Raw genomic sequence first — 25,470 nt, forward strand, 5'->3', positions numbered from 1 at the left:
CAACTTGACTTCACTTAAATCCAACCCCAGTTCATCAAACCAGGCTTAGTGTTATCATATTTTATTTCTGAAGTCATATTTATATCGCCATACTATACATGATGGAATGACGTGACAAGAACAAGCCTGACATCACTTTATAGAACCTAGCCAAACGGAAATATCTTGATTCATTTGGCTTCACTAACTAAGTCACTAATCACTCTTATCCAAGACCTCAGGTCTAACACTTCTCACTCTCCTCTTTCTGTTTCAGCACACACACACACACAAACACACAGCTTCTCACTAGCCTCTCTCCTCTCAACTCCACCAGGACACCTCATCTCTCAAATGTCCCTCCCAGGGCCCCGTAGGCCGAAGCCCTAAGGCCCTGAACGGTCTGCTGAGCCCCAGGCTGGAGGAGCCCCTGACCAACAGCCAAACGTCCCTGTGTGAGATGCTTCAGGAGAAGGAGAAGAAGTGGGGTGGAGGGGCCATGGGGATGGGGATGGACCACTCTGCTCTCATCCCCCTGCGCTCCAAGAACTTCAGAGAGAGGAGCGACGCTCACTTTGTGGATGTTATCAAAGAGGACAGGTGAGGGGATGGATGGATGTTACACAAACTGATCTGGAACCGGGCTTGATGGATGTGGTGGAGCTTTTTGGGGAGTTGGCTGGACAGCACTAATAGATCTGAGACCACTCTAAGGGAATCGAAGGATAAGATTCTGAACGCTGAAGGCAGAACTGTTATGTAAGAGGCAGACCCACACGTATATTTCACGTGATGTCATTGTATGTTTTGGTACAGTGTGTCTATTTACAATGTGCTTTATAGAACTAGTGTTACAGAAATTCCCTTCCTTTCCCTAAAATCCCCAGTTTTATAGAAATCTGGATTTCCTGCTTATTCCCCCTGATTCTGGGAATTCTCCAACTGGGATAAAAATATATATATAATATATTTTTTTATGTTTTGAGAAAGTTACTGGAATTTTGCAATCTTATATAGAACACTCACTGCGGTATGATCTGCCCCGTGCTATTTTGTTTGTAGTGATCCTTATGCTTCTGCCCACTGAATAAGCCCCTGGGTCATGTTCATTCGGCACCAAATGGAAGAAAACAGACATGATATAGTTGATGGACTATCTGGACTTGTCCAGTAAGAAAAGCCCATTTTCATTTTCCATTGCAAAATGTTTGGTGCCTTATGAACACGGACAGCCCTGGTGGTATGATAGGTTGGTGTAACTCTCTCCCCGCCAAGTCTGTCTTCTCTATACTGACTGACTGACGTCTGTTGATCTGTCCATCTGCCAGTCTGATGAAGGACTACTTTTTCAAGCCTCCCATCAACAAGCTGAGCCACACCTTCCTGGACAGAACCCTGGAGTCTGCCTACAGGACTAGCTACCAGGAAGAGGTGTGTATCCCTCTCTGTCTGTTACTCTGTCTCTCTGTCTGTATGTGTCTGTCTGTCTGTCTCTATCTGTATTCCTCTTATCTATCTTTCAGATGTCCCAATTCCTCTCTGTCTACTAGACTAGACCTGGTCTGTCTTTTCTTGTCTGTCCCTCTGACTTCCTATCTGTTTCACCCTGTCTGTCTAGCTCTCTGTGTGTGTGTGTTGTCTGAGTAACCTGTAAGCACTGCACTATGTATGGCCTGTCAGGACTGCGGCAAAGACAGGGAAATCACTGCAGGACATCGATAGGGATGTCCTCTTAGCTTGTGATGCTCTCTGCTGGTACAGTGGGGGAACTGCATGTTCAACTTCACGTCTGGATTGTTTCGTTCAGTTTCATACTTATAACTTAATCACAATGAGACAATTTTATTAATGTTTTTTCAAGACTTCCATTCTTCATGCTTCTCTATTCTCTCCCGCAACCTTTGCTCTCTCTCTTTTACCCTTTCCAAACCCTCCCACTCTTTATCTCTTTACACTCTGCAACCGGACCCAGGCACCATTCATTGCCATTGTGCCTTTAGTAAGGCACTTAAAACCTGTTAGGGACAGACGTTCCGCTAGCGGAACGCCTCACCAATATCCAATAGTATAGCGTGGCGCGAAATACAAAACACCTCAAAAATGCTATAACTTCAATTTCTCAAACATATGACTATTTTACACCATTTTAAAGATAAGACTCTCGTTAATCTAACCACACTGTCCGATTTCAAAAAGGCTTTACAGCGAAAGCAAAACATTAGATTATGTCAGGAGAGTACCCTCCCAAAAATAATCACACAGCCATTTTTCAAGCAAGCATATATGTCACAAAAACCAAAACCACAGCTAAATGCAGCACTAACCTTTGATGATCTTCATCAGATGACACTCCTATGACATTATGTTATACAATACATGCATGTTTTGTTCAATCAAGTTCATATTTATATCAAAAACCAGCTTTTTACATTAGCATGTGATGCTCAGAACTAGCATACCCACAGCAAACTTCCGGTGAATTTACTAAATTACTCACGATTAACGTTCACAAAAAACATAACAATTATTTTAAGAATTATAGATACAGAACTCCTTTATGCAATCGCAGTGTCAGATTTTAAAATAGCTTTTCGGTGAAAGCACATTTTGCAATATTCTGAATAGATAGCCCGGCCATCACGGCTAGCTAATTTGACATCCACCAAGTTTGGCACTCACCAAACTCAGATTTACTATAAGAAAAATTGGATTATCTTTGCTGTTCTTCGTCAGAATGCACTCCCAGGAATAGCTCCGTTTTGTTAGTGCGTTCAAGTCACTATCCGAAGGGTGACGCGCCGGCGCATTTCGTGACAAAACATTTCAAAATATTCCATTACCGTACTTCGAAGCATGTCAAACGCTGTTTAAAATACATTTTTATGCGATTTTTCTCGTAAAATAGCGATAATATTCCAACCGGGCGACGTTGTATTCGTTCAAACACTGAAAGTAAAACATGGAGTCGTCTCGTGCACGCGCGCTCCAGTGTCATTGTTCTCAGAAGGACCACTCACAAAAACCCCTGCTGTTTTTCGCCCAGAGACTGGAGAGCTCTCATTCCACTTTCCGGCGCCTTCCTAGAGCCAATGGAAGCCTTAGAAAATGTCACGTTACAGAAGAGATGCTGTATTTTTGATAGAGATGCCCTAGTAGGAGAACAAATTGTCAGACAGGGCACTTCCTGTATAGAATCTTCTCAGGTTTTGGCCTGCCATATGAGTTCTGTTATACTCACAGACACCATTCAAACAGTTTTAGAAACTTTATAGTGTTTTCTATCCAAATCTACTAATTATATGCATATTCTAGTTTCTGGGCAGGAGTAGTAACCAGATTAAATCAGTTACGTTTTTTATCGGGCCGTGCAAATACTGCCCCCTATCCCTAACAGGTTAACGGAGGCTAACGCTGTGCTGCTCTCAGCCTTGTGTGTCTTTGTGTGTGAATGAGGTTGGCTATTTTGACAGCAAATCAGTCCCGTCTCCAGGTGGAGACCCAGGCGGCGGTACAGACCTTTGCCAGCCCTACCTTCAGCTCTTTCCTGGACATGGTCCTGTGCTGCTCAGTGTTCCTGGCCCTCTCCCTGGCCTGCCTCCTCCGGCCCCTGCTCTCTCTCCCTGGGGCCCCCCTGCCTGCCCCGGCCCTCACCCTGGTTGCCGTGGCTGCCCTGCTGGAGGCCCTGGCGCTGGTGCTGTCTATACGGTAAGACGGTTGAGGGAGAGAAGGAGAGGTGGAGAGAGGGATGGGGAGGAGGAGGAGGAAAAAGGGGGAAGAAGTTGGGAGGGATGGAAGGAGGAGGGAGAAGAGGGGAAAGGGGGTGGGGAGAGGGAGAGGGAAATGAGGAGTGGTTTGGAACTGGGGAGGAGGGGGAGAATGGTAAAGGAAGGGAGAGAACTAAGTGGGGTGAGGTTTGAAGATGGGGAAAAGGGGAGGCCATTAGCCTGTTTTTCAATGGGGTTGGATTACTGTACACGTACTGTCTGTCAGCCAGCCCTCTCTGAGCTAACCTCCTCTCCTCCTCTCCCAGGATGGCCTTCTACCTGGACAGCGTGATGAGCTGCACTAGGACCCTGCTGAGGGCCATCTCTGGCTGGGTCCCCCGTCACTTGATAGGGGCCGTGCTGGTGTCCCTGCCCGCTGTGTCTGTCTTCTCACACGTCACCTGTGACATGCACCTCTCCATACAGGTGAGCATGTCTATTCTGTTCATTTGCCCTGGTAATTTCCTCCAGAGTTTGCTAATGCTAACTATTGTTCCTAACTGTGTCTATCGGTGTCTCCCAGTTCACCATGCTCACCTGCTGTGCAGTGATCATTGCCATCATCCAGTACTGTAACTTCTGCCAGCTGAGCTGCTGGATGCGCTCGGCCATGGCCACCGTGGTGGGACTGGTGCTGTTCGCCCTGCTCTTCAGCCCACCCTGCAGGTCAGACACGTTATAATGGATTCTATTTTTTAACACATTTATGGCCCTTTTCTGTTGGTCGGAAAGGACCTTAAAGGGGCATCTGCAGCTCAAACAATAACAACACGTGACACCCTGTCACTGTTTTGGTAAACAACTGAGGAACGGGGCTGGAGAAATGTAACCACCCTCAAATTTGTATATTATCCATTTAATCCACTACCAATGCACTCACTGAAGTTTGATAGGATATTGTATACAATATTACCACAATGTCATAATTTAGTATGACTTTTCCTTTGTGCTGACACTGTGTAATTTAATTTGTCATGGACTCGATTAATCTCATCTGACCGTGTCTCGTGTTTTTGTCTCCTCTGTCTTCCAGTTCTGCCAACAGTATGTTATTTTGGTGAGTAGAATGAAGTTATCCATACATTGTGAATGCATCATTAGTTGTATCATTGGAAGGCCATGCTGTATTCTCAGATTATAAATACATCTCTCTCACTCCACCTTTCCTTAACTCCTTCCCTCTCTTTTTCTCCATCCCTCCTTCCTTCTCTCCCTCCCTGCCTACATTACTCTCCATCTCTACCTCCCTACCTCATTCTCCAACTCTCCATCCCTCCCTTCTCTTCTTCCTTGTTTCTCCCTCCTCTCTCTTTCCCCTTCTCTCTCCATCTCTCCCTCCCTTTGTCTCTCCTCCAGGTCTGGCGACGCCACCAACAACAGTAACCGCAGCAGTGTTGTACATGATCAGTCTGAGCCCACCGCTGACCCCGTGCCCCGCCTCCAGGACCTGCTGGGCCCCGAGGTGGGAGTGGCCTTCTTCCTGCTCCTCCTGCTCGTCTGGTTCCTCAACCGCGAGTTCGAGGTCAGCTACCGCCTCCATTACCACGGCAACGTGGAGGCCGACCAGCACCGCATCAAGATCCAGAACATGAGGGACCAAGCCGATTGGTTGCTTAGGAACATCATCCCCATCCACGTGGCAGAGCAGCTCAAAGTGACTCAGAGTTACTCCAAAAACCATGGTAATGTTGGCGTGATTTTTGCCAGTATCGTTAACTTTAGCGAGTTCTACGAGGAGAGTTACGAGGGCGGCAAGGAGTGCTACCGCGTGCTCAACGAGCTCATCGGTGACTTCGACGAACTGCTTCGCGAGCCGCCCTTCAACAACATTGAGAAGATCAAGACCATCGGCGCCACGTACATGGCGGCGGCTGGGCTGAATGCGCAGCAGTGCGCCGAGGCACCGCACCCTCACGGCCACCTGCGGGCGCTGTTTGACTTCGCCCTGGAGATGATGCGCGTGGTGGACGACTTCAACAAGAACATGCTGGGCTTCAAGTTCAAGTTGCGCATCGGGTTCAACCACGGCCCTTTGACTGCAGGGGTGATCGGCACCACTAAGCTGCTCTACGACATCTGGGGCGACACTGTGAACATCGCCAGTCGCATGGACACCACGGGCGTGGAGTGCCGCGTGCAGGTGAGCGAGGAGAGCTACTGCGCCCTCAGTGCCATGGACTACAACTTTGACTACCGCGGCACAGTCAACGTCAAGGGTAAAGGTCAAATGAAGACCTTTCTGTTCCCCAAGAGTGCGGACAGCGGCGCCCCCGTGCCCCAGTACCTGCTCTCCGTCTCACCAGAGATCCGGGTGCAGGTGGACGGGAGTATCGGGCGCTCGCCAACAGATGAGCTCTCTAATATGGTGCCTAGCTCCATGGCTGGTGTCCCCAGTACCACCAGTCCCTCGCTCAGCTCTGGGGTGTCCACGGGTCTGCTGCGGCCTGAGAGGGGGGTGGTGGAGGCTGGAGATAGGCCAGACAGTCGGCAACAATACTACTGTAGCCCTACTACTACAGAGACCATCGCAGCCAGACGCTCCTCCTCATCATCCTGCCTTGGTCTAGCCTCCCTGCCTATCACTAGTCAAGCTGGAGCTACATTGAAAGTCAAAGAACCAAATCTGTCCATCACTAATAAAGGTGAAACTCCTTCAACCAACATCCAACAACCAAATCTGCCCGCCACTAGTCTAGCTGGAGCTCTTTTGATAGTCCAACAACCAAATCTGTCCATCACTAATAAAGGTGAAGCTCCTTCAACCAACATCCAACAACCAAATCTGCCCACCACTAGTCTAGCTGGAGCTCCTACAACAAATGTCCTCCAACAACCAAAACCTGTGGTGCCTGCCTCACCCCAGCTTCTCTCCCCTCAGAATGCCACAGCAACTGAGTCACGGAAGGAGGTGGAAAAAGAGAAAGAGGAGAAGGACGATGATGACATTATTGGCGAGCTAACGAAACTCTAAGACTGTTATGTCTGCGATAGCTTTTTGCATTAGCCTTCAGCCCTTTAAGCACGGCCTTTCTTGCATTCCTGCCAGTTGAAGCTTATTATGGAACAGGCATATGTGACGAGAAGGCATACAGGAGGAAACACCTAAATGGCAGACTGTAAGAAACCAGTTTCTGGTTCCTCTGTTGTCAATTCTTCTCCAGGTTCGTGCTCATTAAGGCACACCTTTGTAAATCTTTTTGCAACTGTAAGCGAAAATGAGCGTTTCTTATTGAACAAGTTGAGATACTACGTTTGTTTTCTTCCGGTTCATGCCCACTGAACACGACCGATGTATCTTGTGGGCACAGTAAGAGGGAATAAGAAGATGGGGAAAGTACGATGGGCACTATTACTGAACTTATGTTGCTATAGAAACCCAGCCTCCTATGATCTACTTGATTCTCACTAACATCTTTAGTCTTTTTTTGTTCTATGTTTGGGCTTTTTTTTTGCCTTTTGTTTTTTGATTAAGTGCCTTTAGCACAAAATAATGTGTAGACCAAGCTGATCTGGACAAGGAAAGAGGAAGAAACATAAAGGGAAAAGAAAACTGGGAAAGACTTCTACACTACAAAACTGTGAACCTTATGTACATTTTAAGGCAAAAGCTTGGTTTCTGTCAGTTTGTTATAGTTGTCTTTGGTCTGTGTAGCTATGACATTGCTTTTATTACTGTAGTTAAGGAATTTACAAGAATCGGAGCAATAAGGAATGCCACAGTGAGGAGGGAATGATGGGTTATAAAGGGAAGCAAGATGGAGTCGTCTTTTCACAGTGATTCACTTTAAATTGTCTAAGAAAAGCACAGGCCTCGCACAACGCTCTCAGACAAACCCACAACAATATCTACAACATCAGTCGGAAGGCTTGACTGTGTGCTTGTGTCTGTGCGCTACACTACAGTAATAACTGCCTTCCACGGCCTCATGTGGAGAGGTGGCTGTAAGTTGTCATTCTGCAACTGATGAAACCGTGGGAAGAAGGTCGGGAGTGTGATCAAGAAATAATGAAATCCCTCTTGCTGATGTGGTATCTTTTCTCCCGGCCCTGGTTAAAAGTAAGGACCTCTGTCTTACCAGCCTCAAGCCGTCAACTAGACCTTGGTAATAGTAATTAGGGCTGAATCCGAACTCCCACTTAAGTCTGTTTTAAGTCGAAGTCTCCCATTGACATCAATGCATGACTAAGTGAAAATGTTTAAGTTAGGACTTGACCCTAACTCTTTAACATATCATTAATTAGCTTCAACTGCACATTAGCTCTGCAAGTCTATAAAGCTAACTTTTAGCACCACAGGTTAGTTCATGTGCCATAACCTCTTCCTAGTCTTTTACAGGAATGAAATCTGTTGTTAGGCTACCGTTGTTGAGGTTTGAAGTGCACCCTTCTAGGTAGGCGTCCTAATAGGATGTTTCTATTGAACGTGCTGGTTTGCTTACAATACAGTTAACAATCTGTTAAAATTGTTACATGTGCGTCATGTACATATCATGTGGAATAGGCAAGAGCACAAACCGATCCGGGACCAGGCTAATCTTGAGTAGTCTCTTGTGACGGACCTGAGTTAAGATGTTGAGTGATCCAGTTTAACGGAATGGTAGATTGGTATATTGACCTTCAAATAGGACTTGATCTGCTATCGCCACTCTCCACTCCTGTTACTCTACCGTGCGGCTATTTAGAAATACATGCAAGGGGGAATGCACCCGATTCCTCTTGTTACAGCATTCCTGCCAAATTAGATCCTGGATAATAAGGGAAGTTTCTAACATGCGTCATGTAAGCAACATATAAAACATATAAACATGTAAAGTGTGCATGTTCAGTGCTACATATTTTCCTATTTGTTTTGTGTGTTTGTTTTGTCGAAGTTGAGATCTCGTTGTTTTCTTTTTATATATGTACTGTATGCGTTGTTTTATCAGACCCGTTCTTGGGAGAATTGAGTATGGTAAACTGTACAGTGCATATCCTCCAACTGCAAGTCTAATCATCCCTGTCACTTTCTCTCTGTTTTAGTAAAAGGGCTTAGGTGCTCGGGGGAAATAACAAAACAAGTAATGGTACTACTAGGTTTCCATCCAATTGGTGACAGATTTTCATGTGAATATTCTAAAATCTGCATAAAGAAAATGTGCGCATTTTCCCACCGTTTGGTGTTTTTCACCAAACGGACTTATTAAAAAAATATCAGTGCGTGATGACACAGTGCACACAAAATGTACTTTTTCACTTAAGGTTTCACGTACCGAATAAAAATCTAAAGTTCAGGGTGTTTCCATTGCATTTTCAACTCTACCAATAGTTTCGTTATAAAAACACTGTTAGGTAAAATAGCCTATTTGCCTACTCTGTTCTTGGTACATGCGCTCTAGCCAACAGCTCACAGATACATTGCAAATAGGCTAGTCTACATAATAAGATGATTATGGATAAGAGCGAGAAAATGTGTATTTTTCAAATGGCAGTCAAGCATCGATCAACATGTCACCAGAATCAGACCCTCGATATTTATTGAAAAGGAGCATCAAGATCACTGTGCACTTTCATCACCCTGTGAAGTTCATCATAAGTTAGGCCTATTTCATCTGTAGCCTAATAAACTGCTTATAATCGCGTGACTCAAGGTTTACTTCGATATGATTATTATATGAATATTTACCTTTAAAGGCGTTTCCACTGCCATTTCTCGCATAATTAATAAAAAAAATTACCAACACAGAAAGATCCCACCCCGTCGAACAAACAAATTATCTTTTGGCATTTATAAAATTGTACCGAAACTTCCTGTTTCCATCACAGATGTTGTGATTTATTTGTAAAATTCTACAGTATGACTTCACTCACACAAAAACTGGGGATGGAAACGTCTTATATTATTTGTGACCTCAGACATACTTTGAAACCTCAAAGGTACAATATCAAAGCATTCTGAATTAGGAATATAACTTGGGAAGTAAATGTTCATAGTAAAAGACTCCAAAGCAACATGTTTTAATTTAGTAAAAATGGAGATACTCAGGATATCCCAGCAAGTGCATCTTTCAACTTTCAGCACTTAAGTTTGTCTTTTGTAGTGCCATCATTTGTTTTACTACAGGTTCCTTGTGTGTACTGCAAGAGTTTGCTAGTAGTGCCTTTTCAGTCATAGGAAAATCCTCTCTAAATCAACTCTGATATCATTTAATTAAGATTGCCACGTTTTGTTTCTCAAACCTCCTTGAATACACATTTTTTTTGCTATTTTACATGTGTACATATTTTTCTCATCCAAGTTCTTTTAACTTTTTATATGAATTTGACATGTGCCTTTTCTACTACATAACCTGCTGAGCAATTGTTTCCAACATTTAGTATCATTGATATGAGTGTGAAACTCAATATTGCAGTTCATTGTCACTTTTTGGTACACAGCTGCCACTTATTTGTTCTGATGTGGATTTAAAAACAGGGAATAACAAAAATGTAGTTTTGTTTTGTTTGACTGCATATTGTTGTACTGTGTAGAATTGCTTGAATGGGGTTAGGCCCATTTTAAGTGCATTAATCTACAAACGGGATTGTTTTCAAATTGTCAAATGTATTCTTGACGATTATGAGCGTGCAACCCTTGTTGTAACCGACCCAAATTCCACTGATTACAATAAAGGGACATATTGGAAACAATCAGTTTAAATAATAAACTTCATACAGTGTTATGTTGCTAAATGTCCCAAGGAAGGGGAAACTGCACAATTGAGGTCTGGACACATGAAAGGAAGATAAAACCCAGATATTAGCTACAGCTTATCTTATTGCTTTTGAGAAACTCTGCTTATCAACCTATGGATTCCTGGTGTTTTATCGTGTTGATGCTGGATAAGTAGCGTTCTTTCGAAAGCGAAGGGAAATAAATTGTTGAATTTAAGGCTAACTCTTATAGAGGTATTGGAGCTCAAATCTTATTCCCAATTCAGTCCGAACCGTACTGTGATGATGGCTCTATTTTCATTTCACACTGCAAGTGTGTTGAATGTGTTACCGGACCAGCTCAGTACAGCTCTGTTGGGCTCAGTAGTGTGAAAAAGGTTATTGGGTTCCCTACTTCAAAAAAAGCTTAGTACAAACAACTTGCCTTCACTGCAAAAAGGACTTCATGGATTGACAAGGGGATTGAAACATTGTGAACTAACAGAATGGGACTAGTTTTGATGCCAAATAGACATGTGATTGATTTGATGTATGTTTGGCCTTATTTCCCCCTCTTTAATTTGCTCTGACTTGTCGTGCACATTGATGACGGGTTGTTTCTATACTCACTAGTACTATATGTATGCAGTATGTATACATTTTGCACAAAGCACTCACTCTGTATGTACATATGCATTTTATATTTTGTATTATTTATACAGGTGCCATTGTTGAAGGGTTGAGGAATACATGGAAGGTTAGATACACGTTCTAACGTGTATCTAACGTGTATCTATTACAATTATGTCCAAATGTCATGTTTGCCTGCATGTATAGTATGTGTAACTGTATGATTGTGGGAGAGGGATGCTCTAAACCCAGTAGGCATAGGATTGTGTGCTGCCTGAACTTGTCCACTTCTTTCCACCTCAGTATGTCAGTCAATTTACATTTTAGTAATTTAGCAGACACACTGTTCCAGAGCAACTTACAGTAGTGAGTGCATACATTTTTTCCGTACTGGTCCCCCGTGGGAATCGAACACACAGCTTGGCATTGCAAGCATCATGCTCTACCAATTGAGCCACATGGGACACTGACAAGGACCTATAAGGACATTTTCCTGCCACCATTACTTCTATATAGGTCTAGGTGACAGATCTCTCCTTCCTAAGGGATCCCATGGTATTCCCCCATGAGTAGCCTGGTCGGTTTCAGATTGGTTTGTGCTGTTGGCAGCTCCTATGGTCAATGTAACAGCAAACAATGAACATAGGAGCTGACGAGACGGTGCAAACAGATCTGGTACCAGGCTACATCGTCAACACCCTGCAAGGTAAAATCACACTGCTAGATATCTGTTAAAGTTTTCAGACCCTGTTTCATATAAGCCTACTGTACAGTTGTGGCTGGTAGATCTTTGGCCTCCCTCCCACTGTATTTTATATAGCCTATAGCGCGCTGCATTTTTGGAGGGGTCTGCAAATGAAGGTAAAAAAAAAAAGAATAAAGTGATTCTTTTCTGATATTTGTTTGGATGGTTCTGTTTGCATTGCTTGATATTTATCCATTATTACAACTTTTAATGATGCATTTACAATTGACATGTAAACTTCTGTTGCTTGGCTCCTTAAATTGATACAAATGTAGCTGACTAGATGGATGGACAAGGGTGAAGTGCCCCACAATGGTCTTATGAGGGTTGGTGACTTGGTGATGCATAATACACAATGTATATGGGGGGCTGCACAATAACTGCTCACTTGTACATTGTTCTGTAACACTTTAGGTTAGAAAGTGCTTTGACAGCTACTTAATCTTTTGGGTTATTCCACCCCTAGAGGCTTGTTGATGTACGTCCACATGACGCACGGCAGGGCATAGGTTTGCGTAGGGCGTGATTGCACAGCCCCTCCCCCCCACAGTCTAGCTAGAAAGAAAAAAACTTTTTGTATCGGAGGAATCAACAGCCGCCATCTTGACGCGGCTCAGAATCAGGATTTCGGGAGAGCCTTATTTTTTAGACCGAAACGAGCCATTTAGACCGTGCTCAAACGGCTTTATTCTGCAGAAAATCGAAGTCTTTATTCCTTCGAAGATAATTATTGAGAAAAAACGAGGATTGGATCAGTTTTTGTCGTCTAGAGAGCCCCTCGTATATTTGATTTCCCCTTCAGAGAGCGCCGCTTCTTCATATCTCCTTTCCGAGACGATGTATTTATCGAGAGACAGTATCGAGAAAAATACATCGGTGCATACAAAATATTTTTGGAAATTTCTTGTCTTTATTGGAGGCGAAAATTAAATTTAAGGCTGTTCATTTGGACCGGGAAAAGGCGCTTATTTAAAGATGCCTATCTAGGGATTTATGGAGAAAGGGACTTGAATCCCCACTATATACTTTTTTTGCTACTATTTTAATTTATTTTTCGTGAACTGAAATATTTTTGGGCCATAATTATTAACGATAATTATGTGGGTGTTGGGTGTTGGATTATCATGGGGTGATTGTCAGCGGCGAAGCGTGGCGCTGTTGCCTTTATTTTGAAACGTTCTACTCGGCTGACTAGTGCAAGCATTTTTCTATCTTGCCAGCTAGTTGGTTAAATACCCCTATACGTGGGGTGTGAGTAAGAAAGAAGATTGTTGCCATACAAAAAATCTATCTGGAAGGAGTCGAATTTCATTTTGCATCATTATTTAGTGATCATTCTTACCGATCACAATGGCTGACAATTTGCTGGACGTCGGACCTCCCAACGCAAAGCGACCGAAACTCAATTCACCTGCTCTTTCATCGTCAGATGGTCCAGGTAAGCACCAAGTAGGGCCTATTTTTGTCGTCAGTCTATTGAAAAAATAAATGTATGTTAACAATGCATGAGTTATTTTAGTGATAATGAAAACTCTACTTTTATGTTTTGTCTGGTGTTGACTGCGTTCGCTCGTGCACAATGTTCCTCACTTGGAACTTTCATATGTCAGCTCTCGAGCTTTGCAGTCTAGTTGCGTTGTATTAAATTGTCACACCCGACTGTCACTGAATATACAGTCACCCGTCTCTAGTAGCCAATCCTCCGCTGCTCTCTTCTCGACTTGCCCATATGCCTTGGTAGTAAAGTCAGCCTACTGGCGGTGTTGGTATTGCACCATGTGCTGATGTGTCTGTCACTCCTTCTCCGTTTACTAGCTACGCCTCTGAAAACTTGTCACCCCTATGTTCCGGATAATGTCATTGAGTTGGAGCAGCGGTCCGAACGCAGACGAGACTTGTGATATAGCCGCCGCGTCTGTTCAAAAGAAAAGTGCAACCTGTTGAATTTGGTTCATTTCAACACTCATAGACACTTGTTAACCTACCGGCATAGGACTATTGTATGAATACAGTCAACAGAAGTGTCAACATGAACTTGAAGGTAAGTTATATAAATGTTCATACAGAGTGAAACCTATAGGAATTTCTTAGACGCTGCCCTTGAATAGTGAAGTTTATGGACAGGTCTCCTGTGCTCATAAACCTAGCCTCCCAGACAATAACAAAAGTCTACCACAGTGCTGCCTTGCTTGGTCTTTATCAGAGAGAGAAGAACATGAAGCCTAAACCTAACCTCAGGGTCTACCACCACACTGTACCCACCCAAACACTCAGGAAACAGCAGAGGGTGCACCCCCCCCTATCCACATCGATGGGACCGCATTGGAGAAGGTGGAAAGCTTCATGTTCCTTGGCGTACACATCACTGACAAACTGAAATGGACTACCCACACAGACAGTGTGGTGAAGAAGGCACAACCGAGCCTCTTCAACCTCACCAGGCTGAAGAAATTTGGCTTGGCACCTAAAACCCTCAAACTTTTACAGATGCACAGTTGAGAGCATACTGTCGGGCTGCATCACCACCTGGTACAGCAACTGCACCGCCCGCAACCGCACGGCTCTCCAGAAGGTGGTGCGATCTGCACAACGCATCACCGGGGGCAAACTACCTGCCCTCCAGGACACCTACAGCAGCCGATGTCACAGGATGGCCAAAAAGATCATTAAGGACAACAACCACCCGAGCCACTGTCTGTTCACCCCGCTATTATCCAGAAGGCGAGGTCAGTACAGGTGCATCAAAGCTGTTTTTCAGTGTCTCGGTCCCAGCTATCTCAAGGCCATCAGACTGTTAAACAGCAATCGCTAGCACATTAGAGGCTGCTGCCTATAGACATAGACTAGAAATTACTGGCCACTTTAAGAAATGGAACACTGGTCACTTAGGTAAACATCAATCTGGCATTACTCATCTCATATGTATATACTGTATTCTATACTATTCTACTGTATTTTAGTCCATGCTGCTCTGACATCGCTCATCCATATGGATATATTCTTAATTCCATTCCTTACTTAGATTTGTCTATTGGATATATGTTGGTAAATTATATTTCTTGTTAGATGTTACTGCACTCTCAGAGCTGGAAGCACAAGCATTTCGCTACACCCACAATAACATCTGCTAAACGTGTATGTGACCAATAAAATTTGATTTGAACCTGCACAACTTCCACTGGCTCCTGGCCTCATCGCTAGCCGCAGCCAGCCAACATATCGTTTAACATGGGTATTTAACAACCAGTCATATTTTATGCTTAACATTGTATGACGTTGCTGTGGCAGCTGCACCACTCCCTGCCTCCACGCACAAGAGCTAAGCGATTAGTGCTTTTTAATGTCGGGTTCGGTTCAATTATTTAAACTTTTTGGGGTTTCCATTATTTCTTTGACTATGCATTGTGGGTTATATGCTGTAATACAAAATCTAACAATTAGGGCAGTCCCTAACAAAATCTTTGACAATAGTCATCTGTTCTTTCGACCAATCGATTGAAATGATAAAACATCCTATGTGTTTTAATCAAATCCATGATATGCACTGAGCTTGTCTTATGATTTAAGCGCACTGTTTGATGAAATAATTAAGACACACAAATGACTAGAGTCCGACCGCAATTGATTTGATTCTGCCAGGCCGGGCTCAGACTTGCTGCTCTGTTAAAGAAAAATGACAGTGAGTGACTGAGACTAGCACCGGCTGTTTCTCTCCTCCCTGCTGCAGCGACCACCACAGAACATTAGCAGGGTTTATTCCGCTGTCCGTGTTGCTGAAGCTGCAACATAATTACAGCCATTTCTGACTGAAAAGTTCTGTTACCGAAATCCCTAATTTGTTTAAGAAAAACATTCCCTCAACCCTTGCTCTCTTTACAAGACACATTTTATGCATCGCATGCACTTGACCAATAGGGCCTGACCTATAGCATATCATTATCACATCAATGAATTGGTTATAACAAACTCTGAACACCGTAACTCAATTGAGAGCAAAATGGATGCTGAGGACATGACAAACTCAAAACGGGGGAATGTTGGCTGGTTACTTGGGAGGAAAACGGGAAGTCAGATTTGTGGAATAAATGTGACTAGTTGTGGAAAATACTGGAGATAAAGAAAAATAAGGTAAGGAGCAAGCGCTGTGCATATTGTGTGTGCCGAACAGGTGCTGTTAGATTACAATATCATTTTTCTGACTATTTGGAACAATGTAAATAACACCAAATAAATGATAAGCGTACCAGAGTCTGTAACGGGTAGTTTTCTTTGGAAAGCCTTAATTACAGCAAAGACTAAAAACAGTCGGATTCATTCGTGAATGCAATTTCCGAAATGAAAGTTTATTTATCGTTTACGCTAATTATTCAAGGTTTGATGTATTTTATTTTAAAACTAAAATGCTTGATTGCATTTCAAATCATGAAGGACTTGATTGCTGTGTGATAACATGAACGAATCAATGATTGATGCAGTTGCCTATAAGTATTGAAATATATGCCTAAGTAAGTTACGGTATAAGACTAAACAGGATGTGCTCTAACATGCTGACCACACCACTCGTGCCGCATACATGTTATTCAATCATTGCACCCACACTGCTCGTGCTCCTCAGCGAGCATATGCGTGGCCAGACACTAAAATAGAAATAGGTTGTATTTGTGAAGCTCAACGCGCTGCGAGTCTGACCTCTCAAATCTCCTCATTGGTTTTTAGAAGCATATACCCACGTGCCATCTCATTGGTTTTTAGACGCTTATACCCACGTGGGTGATTGAAAGATGAACTGACTTCCACACTCCAGTCGGTTCTAGTAATGCCCCGTAAAGTTGGTTTCCAACCGCCATATAAAGTCCAAAGAAGAAAAAGCCTGTAGGAATGAGGAGAGATGACGAGAAAAACGCATTCGGTTTACAGTTATCTGTGGATTCATTGTCGGAGTAGAGGATCTTGTGCATTTCAGGTAAAATAACCCAATGTTTATATCCCAGCACAAATTAGATAACAGCAAGCAAGCTAGCTAAATTGCCATAAATGTTCAATGCTTTTCGACCTGTCCACAAATTAATATAATTGGTTCATTTAGTTTTATATGTTTTAACCTGCGTGTCCTGTTCTCTTCTGGTCTGGGTGAACAAAATCAATGTGTGCGCGATGGGGCGCATCCGGCTTGGTCAGCATGTTATGGCTATAGCTCAATGGTGGTTATACAAGGCTGCTATACTAGGCCTACTAATGATAATGCCATTACTTATTATAATGATTATTATTAATGAGATCGAGAAAAAGGAGGGTTGACTTTTTTGACAATTTGGAACAGTGTACACAACACTAAATACATTCTAAAAATACCAGAGAGGCTGTTCTTAAGAAAGCAAAAGTAAAGGATTTATTACAGCATATCAAAGATTAAAAACAGCCAAATTTGTGAAATTGTTATCTGACATGTTGTGGTTGCATCAGGCTTGATGCTCACAGAATTAGTAGGCTATTTAACAAACACTCAAACAGGCAACAGAAGCAGGATCTGGTTTATTTCTGTATATATATATGTGTATATATATATGTGTGTGTGTGTGTGTATTTATAAACCAGGCACATTTAACAGTTAGGCTATTAATTATAGGCCAATTTTTTTTATTGAATTTATAATTTTTTTTAACCCTTTTCCTCCCCAATTTCGTGGTATCCAATTGGTAGTAGTTAGTCTTGTCTCATCGCTGCAACTCCCGTACGGACTCGGGAGAGGCGAAGGTCGAGAGCCATGTGTCCTCCGAAACCCAACCAAGCCGCACTGCTTCTTGACACAATGAATCTCTAGTGGCACAGCCTTAGACCACTGCGCCACCCGGGAGGTCCCTATTATTGGCCTATTTTAAGTTGGTTTCCGCTCCTCACTTTTCTTAGACAAGGCAAGACCTGTTTTCTCATCTCCAATATGCTGTTTAACTTTGCTATTATGCACATAGCAACATGGCGCAACATGGTCTTGGTGACGGTGCCAATTCTGCAGCACGCTGTGTTTCAGAACCGCGGACAGCGACCGTTATCCAACATGGGAGAGAGCGCAATAATGTTGCACTATTGTTCTGACTAAATATAATCGTATACCATTTCAGTAGCACGTGTCTTAAAATGGACTGTGCCATCCCCACGGCCTCCACAATGGATCAGTCCACTCATTGCGAATCAGACAGGTGTATTTTTACCTTTTTTTTTTGTTACTACTGCTCGACTAAAGAAATCTGGGGCGACCAACAGCCTAACAATCGACCAGTCGACTAAATGGGGTCAGCCTCATTAAATGCGCTATGTATTATGTGGGTTGACTGCTGTAACACACAATATATTTTTTCATGAAAGTCCCGTGATTGTGGTGACTGCTTATCACTTATTAACCACCATTTATTCACATTACTTTAAAATATTTCAGTTGTCTATATTACATTTGTTTATTTGATGACTATTTCATTCCAAGTCATCTCATCTCTATATAGCTGCTGTCAGTGCTGCTCCCTGTCCTGTTGGTAGTGCTGAGCGATACATTTTTTTTTTTTTTAATGTATTTTTCTTTAGTTTTTAACAACAATGGCCATAATCCATTGCGCATCTACTTGTCCGGTCTGTGTTTTACGCCTGCTACGGAAGAGAGAAGAATACGCAATGGTGAGGTGATATAGAGAACAGCTGTTGCTTCACAAGGTATGTCTACCTGAACATACATGATCTAAGGGATTGATAGATGGTATTTAGCAGTCATAAAATTATGCCTTATTTACTTTGAAGAACTACTAAAATAGTGATTTTGACGGTCAGCATAGGCAGCGGCTCTATAGAGATGACATTATTTTGGAATTAAATAATGTCATCAAATGTAATATAGACAACTGAAATATTTGAATGTAATGTGAATAAATTATGGTAAATATGTAACTACCATCATGGGACTTACTTATTTATTTATATAAATAAAAGTATGCCGACCGATGTCAAAAAGCACTAATCACTCAGTACTACCTGTTGAGAACTTCAACTCTCTATTACATTGCACAGTTCAGGCTTGATCTGATTTATCTCTATAGAAACTGCACATCGAGCTCACAGAAAACCCCAGAAATGTAACCCATGTTGGTCAATTAGTTTAAAAAGCAAAAAAGAACCAACATTTAGGTCCATCTCTCAGCACTACCACACACACACACCCCCCTATGCTGCACATCTGTTCTGAAGTGTGTGGAGTGTGTGGTTGCCTGTACTACACTTACACTTGGCTAAATTATATCCTGATAAGGTCAATTCAACTTATGTGGTGGTGTTAACCCCAGTCAGGACTGTAGTTACTTACACCAGTGTGTCCCCAGATGGTGTGTTTGGGGGCTTCCTGGGTCAAGCATTTTACAGAACATTGTTTTATTGATTTTGTGGTTCCTAAATAAATGATTGTGTCACACTCACAACCCCAAAAAGTTAATGTTCCATTGTATTGTCCGGTAGCTCTGATGAAACGTGGTTAGGCTACCCACGCCTGCCTGGAAGAGAAGTCAGCTTTAAACCCCTGCTACACGTTGAGTTGTTCACAGGGGCGTGACTGGTTGCCTCAGAACCAGCTGCTGGTGTCTGATGTCAAAGCCAAGACTAGAGAGTAGCCTAAATGGAGGCCGGGAGGGCTGCAAAGTTCAGATAACCTTCAGTGCTATCAGATTATGTGTAGCTTACGTCCATTGTAGAGTTGTGGTAGTGAATTGCGTTTGGGGTTCATTGTGCAGTCGGTAGTGAATGGATGTTTCCATTGTGCAACTGTAAATTCTCCACCACTATCAAACGCTGGGGGGAAAATGCAAACATCTAAATGAGTCTAAGTTAGGGATTACAGACGCCACAACCAACGGTTTATTCTCAGTCAAGGAAAGTGTTCAAATCCCTCAATGTATCCGTCGCCCAATGTCCACCTCTGTACCGGACATACAGAGAGACGACAAGGCAGACGATTGTCTGTCAACTGGGTCACGTTTGCTGAATGTTTTGCTGCGGAAAACAAAATCAAGCGTTTCTTATTGCAGGTCATTATTTCTTAAGTGCAGGGAGTCCCTCTTTGTTTTGTCTGTTTTCTTCCATTTGGTGCCAAATGAATATGACCCGGTTTACAAACAGCTCTTTGGTTCTGTCCTGGGCTGTAGTCTTCCCCACTGACAGGCCGGGGTCCTTTGCAGCCCTAGCTCATCTTTCAGTGGGGTGAAGAGCTGTCGCTGGGCAGTAAGGCACCATGACCCTCACTCTGCTGCCTCTTTAGAGAGGTGTGTACACACTAATGCACGTCTTACACACACACACACACCCCTCTAATGAACAGCAAACTAGAGGTCGACCGATTAATTGGATTGGCCGATTAATTAGGGCCGATTTCAAGTTTTCATAACAATCGGTATTTTTGGCCACCGATTTGCCTTTTTTATTTATTATTATTAATTTTTTTACACCTTTTATTTAACTAGGCAAGTCAGATTTAAGAACACATTCTTATTTAAAATGACGGCCTAGAAACGGTGGTTAACTGCCTTGTTCAGGGGGGATTCGTTTTTGCAACCTTCTGTTACTAGTCCAACGCTCTAACCACCTGCCTTACATTGCACTCCACAAGGATTAACAGGCTGACTACCTGTTACGCGAGGGCAACAAGAAGCAAAGGTAAGTTGCTAGCTAGCATTAGAATTATAAAAAACTATCAATCTTAACATAATCACTAGTTAACTACACATGGTTGATGATATTACTAGTTTATCTAACGTGTCCTGCGTTGCATATGATCGATGCGGTGCCTGTTAATTTTCATTGAATCACAGCCTACTTCGACAAACGGGTGTTGATTTTAACAAGCGCATTTGCGAAAAAAGTACTGTCGTTGCACCAATGTACCTAACCATAAACATCAATGCCTAACAGGAATATTTAGACTTAGCCACCCGTTAGATAAAATACGGAACGGTTCCGTATGTCACTGAAAGAAAAAAACGTTTGTTTTCGAGATGATAGTTTCCAGATTCGACCATATTAATGACCCAAGGCTCGTATTTCTGTGTGTTTATTATATTATAATTAAGTCTATGATTTGATAGAGCAGTCTGACTGAGCGGTGGTAGGCAGCAGCAGGCTCGTAAGCATTCATTCAAACAGCCCTTCGCTGTGCTTCAAGCATTGCGCTGTTTATGACTTCAACCTGGGTGGGTATAATTTGTGGAACGTTCCAACAGCAATCTATTCCAAAAACTTTGTAAATAACAAGGTTTCCAAAAAACAACGCATACAAAGTTGTATAGCGGCAGAATAAGATACCGGGTAGGGAGTGGTCTATTTCATTGCGTTTTTCACTCATCACGTTTATTCCGAAAAATGTCTGTCCTCACATGTCTGTTTGCCTATGGACAAACATTAAGAATAAGCTACGTGGTGAGTTGATGCCTATTCGGCAGCTAGTTAGCTAGGTTTGTATGCGTTGCTACTTTGTATGCGTTGTTGGTTGGCAACCTTTTACTTTACGTTTTTTGGAACAGATTCCTGTTGGAACGTTCCACCCCTTCAAGCCTATCAACTCCCAAGATTAGGCTGGTGTAACCGATGTGAAATGGCTAGCTAGTTAGCCGGGTGCACGCTAATAGCGTTTCAAACGTCACTCGCTCTGAGACTTGGAGTAGTTTTTTTCCCTTCCTCTGCATGGGTAACGCTGCTTCGAGGGTGGCTGTTGTCGATGTGTTCCTGGTTTGAGCCCAGGTAGGAGCGAGGAGAGGGACGGAAGCTATACTGTTACACTGGCAATAGTAAAGTGCCTATAAGAACATCCAGTAGTCAAAGGTATATGAAATACAAATCGTATAGAGAGAAATAGTCCTATAATTCCTATAATAATATAATAACTACAACCTAAAACATTTTACCTGGGAATATTGAAGACTCATGTTAAAAGGAACCACTAGCTTTCATATGTTCCCATGTTTTGAGCAAGGAACTTAAACGTTAGCTTTTTTACATGGCACATATTGCACTTTTACTTCTCCAACACTTTGTTTTTGCATTATTTAAATCAAATTGAACATGTTTCATTATTTATTTGAGGCTAAATTGATTTTATTGATGTACTATATTAAGTTAAAATAAGTGTTCATTCAGTATTGTTGTAATTGTCATTATATATATAAAAAATAAAAAAATAATCGGCCAATTATTTTCTATCGGCTTTTTTGGTCCTCCAATAATCGGTATCGGCGTTGAAAAATCATAATCGGTCGACCTCTACAGCAACACACACACACACACACACACACACACACACAAATCCTCTCTAATAGCCCAGCACCACACTCACTCACCAACTTCTCAGCGATACATGGCATAGTGTGCCACAGACCTGCTTTCCTTTGAAGTTGTGAACCGGCACAGGGTCCTGAGTACACTGAGAAGATTTAGAGCCACAGATTGCAGATGGCAGCAGAGACAAAATAGGGTTTTGTTTGACTTGGAAAAAGCCCAATTCCCAGAAATTCCTCAAGCAGACCTGTGAAAAGAGCAGATTCCTCTCCTCACTCCCACTCACTCCTTCTCGCTCCCACTCAGCCCTGGAGAAAATGATGCCGGGAGGGAGGGTTATGAGGAGAGAGGAGAAGGCTGCTCTCTCTTGGAAGTGTTGAAGATGAATAGATAACCTGTATGAATGGATTTGTGATGGGTGTTGCCTTAGTGGTTTTGACTTCCTGATGAGAGTTCTAGCCTATCTAGCTAGACTGTGTCCCACACTCTGCATCTTTATTTGTTTAGAAAATTATCAATGCTGAATAGCTTTTTCCTGCTTAGCCACACATAAAACCATATACCTTCTTTCTCACAATTTTGGCCCGATTTAGCCTATAGCAGTGGTTCTCAATCCTGGTCCTGGGGACCCAAAGGGGTGCAAAACATTTTTTTGGTTGCCCTCGCACTACACACCTAATTTCAAATCATCAAAGCCTGATGGTGAGTTGATGATTTGAATCAGGTGTGTAGTGCTAGGGCAAAAACAAAAAATGTGCAGCCCTTTGTGTTCCCCAGGACCAGGATTGAGAACCACTGGCATATAGTAAATGGATTCACTGCATAAAAGCATAGTGTGTGTTGTCATGGGTTTGGCTGGCTCAAGTCATGTTTCTGAGTCCCATTATTACTGTGGTAGACCACAAACACACGCTTTGCTCTGCCCCTCCCAGCCCTACAGAGCACCTTACAGCCTGTCAGCCAGTGTAGGCGGGACGGCTGTCCTTAAAACACTGTTGCGACCCGGGTTTGATGTGAGTGTTAATGTGTGAGAGATTATGCCGTGTATGTTTGATCCATGGATGCCGGCCAATGTCTGTTTTGATCGGTACGCCAGTGGTTGTGTTCACTGTGCGTTGGTGCCAGTCTTGAGACGTTGGCTCCAGACAAGTATTCTTCAGGCACATTGCTTACCTAGTGGGTGTTCTCTCCTCCACCCGGGCTTGGTGAATGGGCACCAACCCCTGGGTGGGTGAGCATTATTCCACCCATGTTAGCATTAGTGTACATACAGCCAAGCGTAAAAACACTGCCTTCAGTTCCACCCGCTTCAGGGGAAACGGGGGAACGGTCCCAGGCGGTGCGCTCGCTGTGAGGGTTAATGTATCTGCTGAAGTGGAACTGATTAGAATGGGATGGTGGTGTGAAGGGGGCACTACTGCAGATGTCCCCCCAAAATAGGAGTGGGACCAACGGAGCCCTGCTGCACAGTATGGTTGTGGGCGGTATCCAGATTTCCGTACCGTTTTACATTATTACCAGCTGTGCACACAAGGGGTGCTATTTCCCAAGCAAGCCACCTTTAGCTACCAAGTTAGCAAACCAATTGAATAGTTGGAGAAAATGCATTTGGCACATCTTAGGTAGTTAACTTATAAGATATTAAGTTGGCAAACAGCAGGGGTCACATTCAGTTTAAGATATCTGCATTTTCAAGAGACCATAAAAAAATCTGCATTTTAAAGCATTTCACCTGCGTTTTTATATTGAAAGTCAAGTGTTTTTTGCATCAATAAAGTGATAAGGGGTGGGCAACTACTTTTTCTAAACACAAAATACATTAGTGCCACTATAGTTTTCATCAGATGACAACAGAAGTGCAATACTATTTGCTTAGCAATCAAATTTATTTATAAAGCCCTTCTTACATCAGCTGATGTCACACAGTGCTGTACAGAAACCCAGCCTCAAACAGCAAGCAATGCAGGTGTAGAAGCACGGTAGCTAGGAAAAACTCCCTAGAAAGGCCAGAACCTAGGAAAAACCTAGAGAGGAACCAGGCTCTGAGGGCTGGCCAGTCCTCTTCTGCCTGTGCTGGGTGGAGATTATAACAGAACATGGCCAAGATGTTCAAATGTTCATAGATGACCAGCAGGGTCTAATAATAATAATCAGTGGTTGTCGGAGGGTGCAACAGGTCAGCATCTCAGGAGTAAATGGCAGTTGGCCTTTCATAGCTGATCATTCAGAGTATCTCTACCTCTTCTGCTGTTTCTAGAGAGTTGAAAACAGCAGGTCTGGGACAAGGTAGCACATCCGGTGAACTGGTCAGGGTTCCATAGCCGCAGGCAGCACAGTTGAAACTGGAGCAGCAGCATGGCCAGGTGGACTGGGGACTGCAAGGAGTCATCAGGCCAGGTAGTCCAATTGAATAGTTGGAGAAAATGCATTTGGTCCTAGGGCTCAGGTCCTCCGAGAGAGAGAGAAAGAGAGAATTAGAGAGAGCATACTTAAATGCACACAGGATAAGGCAGGAGAAATACTCCACATATAACAGACTGACCCTCGCCCCCGACACACAAACTACTGCAGCATAAATACTGGAGGCTGAGATAGGAGGGGTCGGGAGACACTGTGGCCCTGTCCGACGATACCCCCGGACAGGGCCAAACAGGCAGGATATAACCCCACCCACTTTGCCAAAGCACAGCCCCCACACCACTAGAGGGATATCATCAACCACCAACTTACCATCCTGAGACGGTAGCAGCCACACTTTAGTAAATTAGCTATCTTATAATGTAAAAGCTTGGTACGTTTTGCAGTAATGATGGGTTGCCATCATATTTCTGTTTATCATAGAAAAAATGTAGCCAGCTACATTTCCTGATGTTTTGCCTGAAGTTAATCTTGCATTTTAACTTAATACAAAAAAGTATCAGAAAAGTAGCCTACACATCAGTCAGAGAGCTATCTGGTGATCTAATGATGAGCACAAAGATTTTTCATTCGAGTGGAGAAGTGCAATTGAAGCATGAAATTAGTCCTTTGACATTAATGATTTGGAGCGAACCCTGACTAAAGCCGAGAATAATTTACAATAAGAATAATTTTAGAACGGTGTTTAGCAAGATATTTCTTTCTGCGTTTTATTTTCCCCTTTCTGCATGAAAAACAGAATCCTGGATTAACTTCACCCCAGATTAGTAGTGAATTTATCACGTTTGCTCCATGTGCTCTTTGTGACTGGCTCAATTGAATTTTTGTGTGCTTAAAATGCCCAATCCTCTCCCTCACCTCTATCCTTCTTACACCTCATCTCTTCCTCTCCCTCCCCACATTACCTCTCCACCCCACCACTCCTCACCTCTCCCTCCCCTCTGTTCTCCTCTGAACACTCTTGGT

General features: G+C 43.1%; 2 protein-coding genes across 3 annotated transcripts in view; both read left to right on the top strand.

Moving 5' to 3' along the window:
• LOC106606489 (adenylate cyclase type 9) overlaps positions 1-11,938 on the top strand; it is a 91,267-nt gene extending 79,329 nt beyond the window's left edge. For both annotated transcript variants that reach the window (XM_082976362.1, XM_014202717.3), the window contains 7 exons: positions 317-579; positions 1,308-1,410; positions 3,470-3,684; positions 4,010-4,169; positions 4,267-4,409; positions 4,777-4,800; positions 5,100-11,938. In XM_082976362.1, coding sequence (XP_082832488.1) covers positions 317-579; positions 1,308-1,410; positions 3,470-3,684; positions 4,010-4,169; positions 4,267-4,409; positions 4,777-4,800; positions 5,100-6,714 — 2,523 coding nt within the window. In that variant the 3' untranslated portion in view covers positions 6,715-11,938. The remainder of the gene's footprint in view (positions 1-316; positions 580-1,307; positions 1,411-3,469; positions 3,685-4,009; positions 4,170-4,266; positions 4,410-4,776; positions 4,801-5,099) is intronic.
• Positions 11,939-12,357: 419 nt separating this feature from the next.
• Positions 12,358-25,470, top strand: part of LOC106606488 (CREB-binding protein) — an 82,292-nt gene continuing 69,179 nt past the window's right edge. Inside the window, 1 exon segment of the mRNA XM_045719878.2 lies at positions 12,358-13,225. Within this exon segment, the coding sequence (XP_045575834.2) occupies positions 13,138-13,225 (88 nt within the window). The 5' untranslated portion in view covers positions 12,358-13,137.

The sequence above is a fragment of the Salmo salar genome, chromosome 06, assembly GCF_965601325.2.
Source record: "Salmo salar chromosome 06, fSalSal1, whole genome shotgun sequence".
NCBI lineage: Eukaryota > Metazoa > Chordata > Actinopteri > Salmoniformes > Salmonidae > Salmo > Salmo salar.